Raw genomic sequence first — 14,402 nt, 5'->3', positions numbered from 1 at the left:
CTTTAGTTTAGTCTGCCGTTTAAAGAAAAAAAGAGCATATCAATGGTATATCACAGAAAACGAATTTATCATAAACTCATGTATTTGTCTTATCATATTGAACTGCATTCATATTTTTAATATATAACAATATGAATATACAAATTTCTGTAAATCCCCTACCTTGTTGGAATCTGTGGAAATGAATGAGCAAATGTGCTGGCTGAAGGCGCTGAAGGAAACCACATTGGTTTCATTTTGGATACAAATGTCCATGGAGATTCAAAATGGAAACTAATTATATAGTTGAACCTGCAGAGACGAGTTTAAGAATCTGTGTTGAGAGTGATGGACACAGCCTTCACAATTATACTTCAGAGAATGTAAACATCTAAGAGTCATTAGAAATATGTGTAGAATAATAAACCCTACATTGTTTGAGTTAGGGAAAACACCATTTGTGATATATAGATACTATAGCTGTTCCTAAAGATTCACCCTTTTTTGCACCAGCAAGATAACATATAAGATTTTAAGAGTTGACGAATGTTAATATTTTTGTTTGATAAACTGTGAACTTGAGACATAGTTAATAAGAACATATTAACACAACAAAAAGTTTTCAGAATCTTTAACACCACTTTCCAGCAACTTATATAATTTATATAAATTATTTTAGAGAATAATACATAAATTATATATTTAAACATGATATAGTGTTTAGTGGAATGTATAAGGAGTCAAATTGTGTTAAAAAGAGCGATTTTTAGAAAATTTGGAAAAATACTTTTTTCTGTTCAAATTATAACTAAATGGATTTTAAAGGTTTCACTCAGCCAATATATATCATTCACAATTTATTAATGAATTTTACAAAAAAACACCATAAATTTTATATTTAAACATGTAAAAACTATTTGTTTTACATTTGGAAGAAAATAATTGTAGAAAAACAATTTATAATTAAACCTTTGTGTTTGGATTTTTTGAGTAAAAGTTTCTCAAAGGCTCTCCTGCACCATTCTCAATGCAAATCATTCCCACACCTATGGGAAGAGATAGGCGAACGTTGTGTAGATGATTTGTGTTTGCTGGGAACACACCATGGTCCAGTGTGGTAATATCACAACACACCATGGTCCAGTATGGTAATATCACAACACATCATGGACCAGTATGGTAATATCACAACACATCATGGACCAGTATGGTAATATCACAACACACCATGGTCCAGTATGGTAATGACACAACACATCATGGACCAGTATGGTAATCTCACAACACACCATGGTCCAGTATGGTAATATCACAACACATCATGGACCAGTATGGTAATATCACAACACACCATGGTCCAGTATGGTAATGACACAACACATCATGGACCAGTATGGTAATCTCACAACACACCATGGTCCAGTATGGTAATATCACAACACATCATGGACCAGTAACACTATGGATAATGAAATAATATATATTACATTGTCATATTTGGTGTAAAATATATACATGGCAACTTATCCACAGCTAAGTTTTGTTACTCAAATTGGTCAGTGTCTGACCCTATGTGTGGAACATGAGTGATAGTGAGGCAATGGTGATATAGCACTGATAATGAGGTGATGGTGATATAGCAGTGAGAGTGAGGTGATGGTAATATAGTAGTGAGGTGAGGGTGATATAGCAGTGATAGTGAGGTGATGGTGATAGATATATTGAGGTAATGGTGATAGTGAGGTGTTGGTGATATAGCAATGACTGTGAAGTGATGGTGATATAACAGTGATAGTGAGGTGATATAGCAGTGATAGTGACATGATGGTGATATAGTGATAGTGAGGTGATGGTGATATAACAGTGATAGTGAGGTGATGGTAATATAGTAGTGATAGTGAGGTGATGGTGATATAGCAGTGATAGTGACATGATGGTGATATAGTGATAGTGAGGTGATGGTGATATAGCAGTGATAGTAAGGTGGTGGTGATATAGCAGTGATAGTGAGGTGATGGTGAAATAGCAGTGATAGTGAGATGATAATGATTTAGTAGTGGTAGTGTGATATTACAGTGATGGTGATGGTGATATAGCAGTGATAGTGAGGTGATATTGATATAACAGTGATAGTGAGGTAATGGTGATATGGCAATGCTAGTGAATAGTGATATGGCAATGCTAGTGTGGTGATGGTGATAGGGCAGTGCTAGTGAGGTGATGGTGACATATAGCAGTGATAGTGAGGTGATGGTGATATAGCAGAGATAGTGAGGTGATAGTGATATATCAGTGATAGTGAGGGAAGAGTGGCAACACAACACCACAGTAGTGATGGTGGTGGTACAGTGAACTAGAGTGGCAGCACAACACCACAGTAGTGATGATACAGTGAACTAGAGTGGCAGCACAATACCACAGTAGTGATGGTGGTGGTACAGTGAACTAGAGTGGCAGCACAACACCACAGTAGTGGTGGTACAGTGAACTAGAGTGGCAGCACAATACCACAGTAGTGATGGTGGTGGTACAGTGAACTAGAGTGGCAGCACAAAACCACAGTAGTGATGGTGGTGGTACAGTGAACTAGAGTGGCAGCACAATACCACAGTAGTGATGGTGGTGGTACAGTGAACTAGAGTGGCAGCACAACACCACAGTAGTGATGGTGGTGGTACAGTGAACTAGAGTGGCAGCACAACACCACAGTAGTGATGGTGGTGGTACAGTGAACTAGAGTGGCAGCACAACACCATAGTAGTGATGGTGATGGTACAGTGAACTAGAGTGGCAGCACAACACCACAGTAGTGATGGTGGTGGTACACTGAACTAGAGTGGCAGCACAACACCACAGTAGTGATGGTGGTGGTACAGTGAACTAGAGTGGCAGTACAACACCACAGTAGTGATGGTGGTGGAACAGTGAACTAGAGTGGCAGCACAACACCACAGTAGTGATGGTGGTGCTACAGTGAACTAGAGTGGCAGCACAACACCACAGTAGTGATGGTACAGTGAACTAGAGTGGCAGCACAACATCACAGTAGTGATGGTGGAGGTACAGTGAACTAGAGTGGCAGCACAACACCACAGTAGTGGTGGTACAGTGAACTAGAGTGGCAGCACAACACCACAGTAGTGATGGTGATGGTACAGTGAACTAGAGTGGCAGCACAACACCACAGTAGTGATGGTGATGGTACAGTGAACTAGAGTGGCAGCACAACACCACAGTCTACCACAGTCACCTCTGTAATGTCACTGTGGTTGACTGCTGCCCTCACCACATCCAGGCCGCTCACCACATCACCGAAGACATCTGACCACTGGTCACCATCCTGGTCGTCCCTGGTGATGATGGCGAACTGGGCACTCCAGGGACCCCCCAGCTCACACCAGGCCAACACAGCTCCTGCCTGGGCTGACTCCCGGTACTGCCCTTGGAGGTCAGGCAGCAGTGGGGCTCCTCCCTCACCATCATTACTCTCGTAGTCCCCGCCCACCACACACTCCCCCGGCTCACCCTTGTCCTCTACCTGCAACAGTTTAGTGTTGCGGTAGGTGTGGCCCCGCTGGCCCGTACACAACAACACAAACTGTCTGGCCAGCGGAGTGTCAGGGGTCAGCCGGATGGTGACCCGCCCTCTTGTTGACCCCGCCCACCCGAGGTCAAGGAACGCCAGGGTGCAGGAGGGGTCCAGCACGCCCACAACCTCACTCTCCTGCAGTAAATTAAATAAATCATGCTGATAACTGTATAACAAAATGTTATCATATTAGTTATCATAACTCAGTGAGTTAGTAATGTCAGTAAGACTAGTGGGTGTAATAAAGTAACCTGGAGGGTGTGAGCGTCGGCGGGCGTGGGCTGACGCAGGAGTGGGTGGAGGTACAGCTGTCCGTCTTGTAGAGTTATCCTGGCGGAGCGGCGGCCATCTTGGTCTTCCTGGACGGCCACCACCCGGCCAGCCTCCACCAGCCTCTTGACGGCCAGCACCCGGCTAGCCTCCACCAGCCTCTTGATGGGCTCACTCATCCTGCGGAGGTCCTCAACCTGTGGACAGTGTCAGCCCCATTATCACCTGTGGACAGTGTCAGCCCCATTATCACCTGTGGACAGTGTCAGCCCCATTATCACCTGTGGACAGTGTCAGCCCCATTATCACCTGTGGTCAGTGTCAGCCCCATTATCACCTGTGGTCAGTGTCAGCTCCCCCCCTCTACTAGCAGGGGGTTGGTGCTGGACCTGTTGATCCAGCTCCCCCCCCCCCCCCTCTCTACTGGCAGGGGGTTGGTGCTGGGCCCGAATATCAAGCTCCCCTCTACAGGCAGGATGTTGGTGCTAGACCTGTAGCTCCAGTCCCCCTCTACTGGCAGGGGATTGGTGCTAGACCTGTAGCTCCAGTCCCCCTCTACTGGCAATGGGTTGGTGCTGGACCTGTAGCTCCAGCCCCCCTCTACTAGCAGGGGGTTGGTGCTAGACAAGCAGCTCCTTGAGGTTACCTTGAGATGATTTTGGGGCTTTTAGTGTCCCTACTGCCCGGTCCTCGACCAGGCCTCCACCCCCAAAAAGCAGCCTGTGACAGCTGACTAACACCCAGGTACCTATTTTGCTGCTAGGTAACAGGGATATAGAGTGAAAGAAACTCTGCCCATTGTTTCTCGCCGGCGCCTGGGATGGAACCCAGAACCACAGGATCACAAGTCCAGTGTGCTGTCCGCTCGGCCGACCGGCTCCCGCCCCCTCCAGCTCCAGCCCCCTCTACTGGCAGGGGGGGTTGGTGCTGGGCCTGTAGTTCCAGCCCCTCTCTACTGGCAGGGAGATTGGTGCTGGACCTGTAACTCCAGCTCTCCTCTACTGGCAGGTGGTTGGTTCTGGACCTGTATGTAGCTCCAGCCCCTCTACTGGCACAGGGTTTGTGCTGGACCTGTAGCTCCAGCCCCTCTCTACTGGCAGGGGGATTGGTGCTGGACCTGTAACTCCAGCCCCTCTACTGGCAGAGGGATTGGTGCTGCACCTGTAGCTCCACCCCCCTCTACTGGAAGGGGGGTTGGTGCTGGACCTGCAGCTCCAGCCCCAGAGATTTTAAATGTAGTTATTGTCCTTGTATATAAGTCACTGGAGGAAAACCCTCAGCAGTTTAAAGACCAACTAATGAAAATAGAACACTGCTTGGAAAACCTCACAAATCCAGCTCCGAACATCATCCTGCTTGGGGACTTCAACCTACGGCACCTGAAATGGAAGCACCTGGCTAATACAGTAATATCAGAAAGAATACCAGGAAGTAGCCTAAATGAACAGGGACATGCAAATGACCTGCTACGGATGTGCGATAGGTTTGCCTTAAACCAGCAAATAGTAGAACCAACAAGGAAGGAGAACACGCTGGACCTCATTTTCACTAATAATGATGAGTTGATCGGGAACATAATGATTACAAATACCTGTTACTCAGATCACAACTTAATTGAAGTTCTGACAACCATGGGGAACGGACCTTCAAAACCAGTCCAGATTCCCGGTGGAGGAGATTTCAGCAAATTCAACTTCAATAATAAACGGATAAACTGGGAGCAAATAAACCAGGACTTCACAGAAATAAACTGGGAAGAACAGCTAGAAAATGCAAACCTGAATCAGTGCCTGGAAAAAATAAGCTCAGTAGCACTAGAAATATGTTCAAACCGCATACCTCTAAGAAAAAAGATGAAGAGATGCAGATTGGAAAGGGAACGTCGTTCCCTATATAGGCGAAGAAAACGAATCGCGGAACAACTTGAGAGTCGCACCCTATCTCAAGAACGGCGAAGAAGGTTAGGTAAAGAAATAGAAACAATTGAACGGAAGCTACAAGAATCATACAAAATCCAGGAGAGGCAAAGAGAGCAAAAGGCCATCAGTGAAATAGAGAGAAATCCGAAATATTTTTTCTCCTATGCAAAATCAAGATCAAAAACCACATGTAGTATCGGGCCCCTGCGAAAGGGAGATGGAACTTTCACCGATGACAACAAAGAAATGAGCGAGCTACTGAGGAAGCAGTACGACTCTGTTTTCAGCGAGCCATTAAACACACTAAAGATTGATAACCCAAATGAATTTTTCACGGATATGATAACAACATCAAATCATATGTCAGACGTCACCCTATTCTCACTGGATTTTGAAGAAGCCATAAACAGTATGCCTATGCACTCTGCACCAGGCCCGGATTCTTGGAACTCCATATTCATAAAGAACTGTAAAAAACCACTATCGCAGGCCCTCCACATTCTGTGGAGACAAAGCCTAGATACTGGCGTTATTCCTGATATACTAAAAACAGCAGAGATAGCACCACTTCATAAAGGAGGAAATAAGGCAGAGGCAAAAAATTACAGACCGATAGCACTAACATCGCACATCATAAAAATTTTTGAGAGAGTGATAAGAAGTAAGATCACAAAATTCATGGAATCACAGCATCTCCATAACCCCGGACAACATGGTTTCAGAACAGGGCGCTCTTGCCTATCACAGTTGCTGGACCACTATGATATGGCATTAGATGCTATGGAAGACAAACAAAACGCTGATGTAATTTACACAGATTTCGCAAAAGATTTTGATAAATGTGGCCATGGTGTTATTGCACATAAAATGCGTTCAAAAGGAATTACCGGAAAAATAGGCAGATGGATCTACAATTTCCTGATCAACAGAACCCAATGTGTGATAGTCAACAAAATAAAATCCAGCCCATCAACCGTGAAGAGCTCAGTCCCCCAGGGTACTGTGTTTCCTCCAGTACTTTTTCTCATCCTCATATCGGACATAAACAAGAACACAACCTATAGCACTGTATCATCCTTTGCAGATGACACTATGATCTTCATGAGAGTAGGCAACATAGAGGACACGGCAAACCTCCAGTCAAATGTAGATCAGGTCTTTCTATGGGCTACCGATAATAATATGGTGTTTAACGAAGATAAGTTCCAGCTCATGCGCTATGGAAAAATTGAAAATATAAAAACGGAAACCACGTACAAAACTCAGGCAAATCATAACATAGAACGAAAAGGCAATGTAAAGGATCTGGGTGTACTCATGTCGGAAGACCTTACCTTTAAAGAACACAATAAAGTAGCCGTTACAACTGCAAGAAAAATGACAGGTTGGATAACAAGAACTTTTCACACTAGAGATGCTATACCGATGATGATACTTTTCAAAACGGTTGTACTCTCTAGAGTGGAGTACTGCTGCACAATGACAGCCCCTTTCGAAGCTAGAGAAATTGCTGACCTGGAGAGCATGCAGAGATCCTTTACTGCTAGAATCCACTCAGTAAAACATCTAAACTATTGGGACCGACTAAAGAGCCTAAAACTGTACTCCTTTGAGTGCAGGCGGGAGAAGTACATAATAATTTACACGTGGAAAATTTTAGAGGGGCTGGTCCCAAACCTGAACACAGAAATAACATCACATGAGACCAGAAGACATGGCAGGATGTGCAGAATACCCCCGTTGAAAAGCAGAGGTGCAACAGGTACTCTGAGAGAGAACTCTATCAACATCAGAGGTCCGAGACTGTTCAACATGCTTCCACTACACATAAGGGGCATAACTGGCCGACCCCTCACATTGTTCAAGAGGGAACTGGATAAGCACCTCCAAAGGATACCTGATCAACCAGGCTATGACTCATATGTCAGGCTGCGAGCAGCCGCGTCCAACAGCCTGGTTGATCAGTCCGGCAACCAGGAGGCCTGGTCGACGACCGGGCCACGGGGACGCTAAGCCCCGGAAGCACCTCAAGGTAACCTCAAGGTAAGGTAACCCCCTCTACTGGCAGGGAAGGGGGGAAGGTTGGTGCTGGACATATAGTTCCAGCCCCTCTCTACTGGCAGAGGGTTGGTGCTGCACATCTAGCTCTAGCCCTCCTTCTACTGGCAGGGGGTTAGTGCTGGCATTGTTTAGGAGTTTGTTGGCAGTTTCAAGGCTTCAGTCTCTTGGAACCCAGCAGTGGTCTGTTTTGATTCGCTGTAGGTTGGTGGAGTGTCAACCGTTCTCTGCACCTCTGTGAGGTGGGGAGGGCCAGGATCCTGGGTTCAATAGAGGATCACAGGTTCAATCACTGTGCAGCACAGAAATGGTTATCATGTTTCCTTTCACCTAATGTGCCTGTTCACCAACCAGTAAATATTTATCCAGGAGTTAGGCAACTATTGTGGATTGTATGTTAAGGAAAGTTAGTAGTTGACCTTGGGGAACCTCAATAAACCTAAGAACAGGCTTCCTCTCCTCAAAACGCAATTCATTATCTTGAGATATGACCTATGAGAGAAAATAAAAAACTTACTGTTAATGGCTTCCGGGGGATCTCTCCAGTGATTTCCTGAACTTTATTCATGATGCTGGAGGCTGAGTCTTCCAGGTGTACGTTGTCAGCTGTGGCACCTGTCTCTGTGGTCATCATCTCCAGGGCCTCCCTGATGGTCTCCTGCACCTGTCATTACCAACACAAACATTAATGGTGGAGGCTGAGTCTCCCAGGTGTACGGGGTCAGCTGTGGCACCTGTCTCTGTGGTCATCATCTCCAGGGCCTCCCTGATGGTCTCCTGCACCTGTCATTACCAACACAAACATTAATGGTGGAGGCTGAGTCTCCCAGGTGTACGGGGTCAGCTGTGGCACCTGTCTCTGTGGTCATCATCTCCAGGGCCTCCCTGATGGTCTCCTGCACCTGTCATTACCAACACAAACATTAATGGTGGAGGCTGAGTCTCCCAGGTGTACGGGGTCAGCTGTGGCACCTGTCTCTGTGGTCATCATCTCCAGGGCCTCCCTGATGGTCTCCTGCACCTGTCATTACCAACACAAACATTAATGGTGGAGGCTGAGTCTCCCAGGTGTACGGGGTCAGCTGTGGCACCTGTCTCTGTGGTCATCATCTCCAGGGCCTCCCTGATGGTCTCCTGCACCTGTCATTACCAACACAAACATTAATAGTGGAACCTGGACTATAATGAAGCATCAGGCTGTGAGTAAAGTAACTGGACTATAATGAAGCATCAGGCTCTGATGCTACTGGACTATAATGAAGCATCAGGCTCTGAGTAAAGTGACTGGACAATAATGAAGCATCAGGCTCTGAGTAAAGTAACTGGACTATAATGAAGCATCAGGCCCTGAGTAAAGTAATTGGACTATAATGAAGCATCAGGCTCTGAGTAAAGTAACTGGATTATAATGAAGCATCAGGCTCTGAGTAAAGTACTGTAACTGAACAATATAAGTAATGGTGTTTCTCTACACTGACCACAGTGTAGAGAAACAACAATATGACAGTTGACTTTATTTATAAAAATGTATCAGGTGTTAGAGCAAAATGTTTCCTATATATAAAGTCAACTCTAATCTTGATGTGTCTCCATGTCAAAAGTGTTTATATAGAGGCAATACTACACACAGTTGCACGAGAGCAGTGTGACCAGCAGCATACCTTCACTGAGGTGTGGACAGTCTTGACATCTGGGAAGAGTTCCTGGCACTTCTGGAGCCAATCTTCTACCTTCATCTTGCACCCATCAGCTGTGTCTATGGTTGTGCCAACCTCCTGTGGGGTGTTGACTGTGTCGAGGCTCCCCAACATGGCCTGCAGCTGAGTCTTCCCTTCCTCTCCTTGTGTTGTCATATCCACCACACTGGTATCCTCCAGTTCCAAGAGCTTCATTGCTGACTTGTTCTCCTCTAATAGAGCATAGAGTCTGTCCTGGAGCTGGAGGTGGTGAGTCTTCCAGTCCCCCAGCTGCCCCCGGTACTTCCCCAGCTGGGACAGTACCTCTTCACAGCTAGTAATGAGGCTGCTGATGATGTTCTTCTGCTCCTGCACCAGGGAACGTAACGTCTTACTGATGCCTCTGGCAGGACCTTCAGAAGGTTTTGCTGGCACTACTTCCTCAGTTGTTAGCTGGATGTTTTTGAGTTTCCTAACAAATGCCTCCACAGCATAGCTAATTGGGAACTGAGTAGCAGCTGTGGCAGTGTGCTGGGCACGGCAGCTGGGGCAGGACAGCTGACCATTCTTGATAGCATTGTCAATACACTGGGAGCAGAATGTGTGGCCGCACGGCAGATTGCGAGGTCGTAGCTGATTGTCATCATAATCGATAAAACACACTGAACATGCCTCTGGCTTGTTATCCTGTGGAAAAGAATATTTGGTTAAACTAGATGTATTTACAACAAAAAAGTAATATTACCGTACTTTATTTACTAATACAAATTGCATAATATCTATATACATTCTTTGCATTAGCTATTCTAGAGCAGAGTTAATATTACTTACAGATTAACATATTCACACAAGGGCCAATATTTTTTATAAATATATCCCGGAGTATGGGATAATATTTTTTGGTAACATATTGCAGCAGCAGAGCTGTTTGTAAGACGTACCCGAGAGTACAGACTAACAATACCTATCCTTACTTTCTTATGAATAATAGAAGGGAATGTATGTATCGTATGTGATAATTGGGGAAGGGTCAAGTATTTTTAGTCTAAGTTGGACAATAAGTGCACTGTGAGTTAAATCTTTACAAATGGGTTTTATTGAACAACTCCAGATTATTGTACACTTATTAACTATGGGAACACATGATTACGTTACTGGATGAACACACGGTTACATTACTAGATTGTTGAGATTGAGTGATACTCTTCACCAAACATAAACATGATGGATGGATTGACTATTGGTCCCACACAAATCTGGGCTTACTCGTTAATTTACTGTAGACTCTCTTGGTAATATAGATATGTAGCATGGATTTTTACAATATAAGGTCTCTAAACTTAATCACTTTACTAACGGGGACCAAGGTTGATGAAGTTTAACCCTTTAACTGCGCAGCCTATAAATATGACATTCCCCTAGTGGGCAAGAAATAAATTCTCGGGAAAAAATTCTTTTTTCTTCTGAAAGTGTCAAAAACCCCTCCCTGTATATGGGTATAGCAACGGAATTTCGAAATTGTACTTACTTTGGCTGCTATGGGGTCCGTAAGGTGGCGTGTGACGTCATCATACCCCGTGCGCCCGTGCCGTAAGCTCCCGGGGCCGGTGGGGTGCCCGGGGCGGGGCGCGCGAGTTGCCGCGAATATATTTTTGATCATTTTTTGCACACAGTTCCAAATACATTTTATTTGTTTTTACGTGCTAATCCTATGTATAATGAACACGTACACTATATTATGGCAGTAAAACATCCATACTGTCCAAGGACACTGTGTTACGTGCATGACACTTGTGTACACATATGTTGCACATATTTACCATGTATCATGCTAATTTATGTATATATACAATCTATTTACAGACTATACACTGTCACACTATATACATTCACCATCAACACATTCAGAACACCGCGAGTGTGAGCAACCACACCCAGACAGGCCCTCCCTCACTCCAACATCTTACTCGCCAACATTGCTCCTCCCACCATACTGTTGTTTTTATTACACTATTTATACATGTTATATATACTTATCTACATGTTTTATTTACCAGAACTATGCAAGTAAGCCGGTATTGTGTCCAAACAGTACAGTGGCCACCATACACTCCATGAGAAATCAGACAGCAGACGACTCTACGATTACAACGTTACCTCCCTCACCAAAATAGCTCCACTCAACATACTCCTATTGCTGTTATTACACTATACACACACACTGTACATACCCATGTACATGTGTGTTCCCCATAGCGAACCACGAAGCTAGTGTGGTGAGCAAAACGAGAATGGCTGCCACACAGTGAGGCTACCTCAATTCTCTACTCCCTACCTCACCAAAATTCCTCCTTCCACAATACTACGCACAACGCTAATTATAACCACAATCCTGGTCATTAATTTCTGTAAATGAATAATTGACCACAAGTTTATTTTGAGAAGGAACCTAAGAAGTCGTTTGAAAATTCCTAGATGGACGAAATAATGCTGTGGTGCTGTGGCTAGCGCTGTGAACATCGTGAACAGCATTGAATCACTGATTTTTTAACATTGTACCCAGTCATTAACACACTCAGGCTCTTCTATAAAACAGTATTATCATGGCTAAATAATACTGGTTATATATATATTTTGACATTATTAGGCGATGCTGTGGTCACATGCTGAACAGCAGAGCTGTGCGCTCATGCTGCGAGCGCCAGCTTTGGTTGCTCACTCACTACTGAGGCTCTCGCAACCGGCAACGTGGACCATGATTTTTTCTAAAGATGACGTCTGTTTACAAGAGCCCTGAGGAAGCTGATGTTAACTCCATATAGCCGCGGGAGTTTTGAATGGAACGTGAAAAATAAAAACACCCGGAGGCGCGTTGTGCACCCCGAAGCCTGGGCCTGCAGGCGCGTTGCACAGTTAAAGGGTTAAACCACGTTACAGTAACACTTAAAGTGGGTGAATGAGTCCAAAATAACACAAGACACACAGGGTTCTACTAACACACATTCCTAAAATTCCTATCCATAAACTAACAAAGAAAAAAGCACTAGTACAGTTAATGCACTTATCGTAACTGTACAAGACCACCCAAGTGTTGCACTGACGTCTACTGGACACTGGAGTAGTCGCCACCTGAGTGGACTACTTGGTGCCGCTCTCCACTCTGTGTGCACTCCCTTGGTTCCAATAATGTTCCACACACAACTCATATGCCAAAATTGGTCATTTGTATATCTTATAGAGTTCCAGACTGTTTTCAACATTTAACACTGCTGTTTCTATATGTATATTTTCAACCAGTGAATGTCTTAAATAAGTGTTTCCTATACTATTCCATTGCTTTGGGGAAGATATATAATTATTAATAATGATAATTTTCCTTTCTAAGTCACTGTGCTTTACATGTACAGAACTGACTATTGTACTGGCAGAAATCATAAATTCATGATTGTCCTGCCCTTCAAGAAGACCTGAACAAAATAAGTGTATGAGCACCACTTGGCAAATGGAATTTAATGTGAACAAATGCCATGCTATAGAATGTGGAATAGGAGAACATAGACCCCACACAACCTATAAATTATATAATTACCTAAGTGTAGTTACAGGATGAGAGCTATGCTCATGATGTCTCGTCTTCCAAGCACTCTGTCATATAACGCTTTGAAATTACTGACGCTTTTGGCCTCCACCACCTTCTCACCTAACTTGTTCCAACCGTCTACCCCAAAGTGAAAGTGAATTTTCTTATTCACTTCTAAAAAATTAGATTTTCTTCAGCACCTTTGTTTAGTTTAAATCTGTGCCCTCTTGTTCTTGAAGTTCCAGGTCTCAGGAATTTTTACCTATCAATTTTATCAATTTCCATTACTATTTTGTACGTAGTGATCATATCGCCTCTTTTTCTTGTATCTTTTAGTTTTGGAATATTTAACCCTTTAACTACACAACGTGCCTGCAGGCCTACGCTTGGGGTGCACTACGCGCCTCCGGGTGTTTGTATTTTTCACGTTCGATTTAAAAGTGGCTCACGGTGACGCGGGTATGGAATGGATGGCTGGGGGCCCCAGTGATCGTCCACTATCTTGAAAAAAATTCCCAGCATGCCCCGCGGCCGTGGGGAGCCCCAGTTCCCAAACAGCAACCATGTCTGACACATCGTCAACGAGCTCCCGCTCCTCAGTGACCCGCGGTCACGGAAATTGACTCTGAGGAGGAGATTCGCGATATTTTGTACGACGACGGTGCTATGGATGATGACCTGGACTATGATCCAGAGAAAGATCTGACACAGAGGTATGATACAAGTGAGGGAGAGACGCAAGTGGATGATGTGGCGAGCATGTATGGTACACCCTCCTCACCCGGCCTGTCTCGCCGCCCTGGGTCAACACCCTTATCCTCACCACCATCATGTATGTCCCCAGACGCTAGTTTATTCAATGACAGTGCATGTGACGAATCTTTCTTGGGCTTCAGTGACATTGGCTCTGATACGAGTAGTGTGGACGACCCGAGTACTAGCAGCGGGGGTGGTACCAGGCGAGGCTTTGCTGCCTCAGCAACATGTCGAGGCAGGTGACAGCATGTCTCGCAGCATGACGACAGTGGGCCCTCAACATCAGATGTTTGTGGTAGGCCTACGGTACGAAAATTTGCCTCAGCGCCAAGCAAACCCTCACGCAGCTCCAGCAGCAGCAGCAGACGACGTAGCCGTGATTTTGGTGCTCGTGGTGGTGTTGGCGCCAACACCAAACTCCCTGGTGTACTTGTGTGGGAGGATTGCGCCACATTTGTCCCTCAAATACCAACGTTTGATGATACCGATGTTGGTGTTAAAGCTATATTCTCGTATAACGGTGATGATATGGCGGACATGGAATATTTCCAGGCATATTTTGACAATGTCTTCAT

General features: G+C 44.7%; 1 protein-coding gene across 1 annotated transcript in view; it reads right to left on the bottom strand.

The window, feature by feature from the left end:
* Positions 1 to 823: 823 nt before the first annotated feature.
* The window catches only part of LOC138371340 (tripartite motif-containing protein 5-like), a 51,275-nt gene continuing 37,696 nt past the window's right edge, over positions 824 to 14,402 (bottom strand). The window contains exons 3-6 of the mRNA XM_069336128.1: positions 9,477 to 10,178; positions 8,333 to 8,479; positions 3,820 to 4,035; positions 824 to 3,703 (exon numbers count right to left, since the gene is read on the bottom strand). Of these exons, the coding sequence (XP_069192229.1) occupies positions 3,191 to 3,703; positions 3,820 to 4,035; positions 8,333 to 8,479; positions 9,477 to 10,178 (1,578 nt within the window). The 3' untranslated portion in view covers positions 824 to 3,190. The remainder of the gene's footprint in view (positions 3,704 to 3,819; positions 4,036 to 8,332; positions 8,480 to 9,476; positions 10,179 to 14,402) is intronic.

Source organism: Procambarus clarkii, chromosome 35, assembly GCF_040958095.1.
Source record: "Procambarus clarkii isolate CNS0578487 chromosome 35, FALCON_Pclarkii_2.0, whole genome shotgun sequence".
Classification (NCBI taxonomy): Eukaryota; Metazoa; Arthropoda; class Malacostraca; order Decapoda; family Cambaridae; genus Procambarus; species Procambarus clarkii.
Note: the sequence above shows the minus strand (reverse complement) of the source record. Positions and strands in the feature narration are given on the sequence as shown.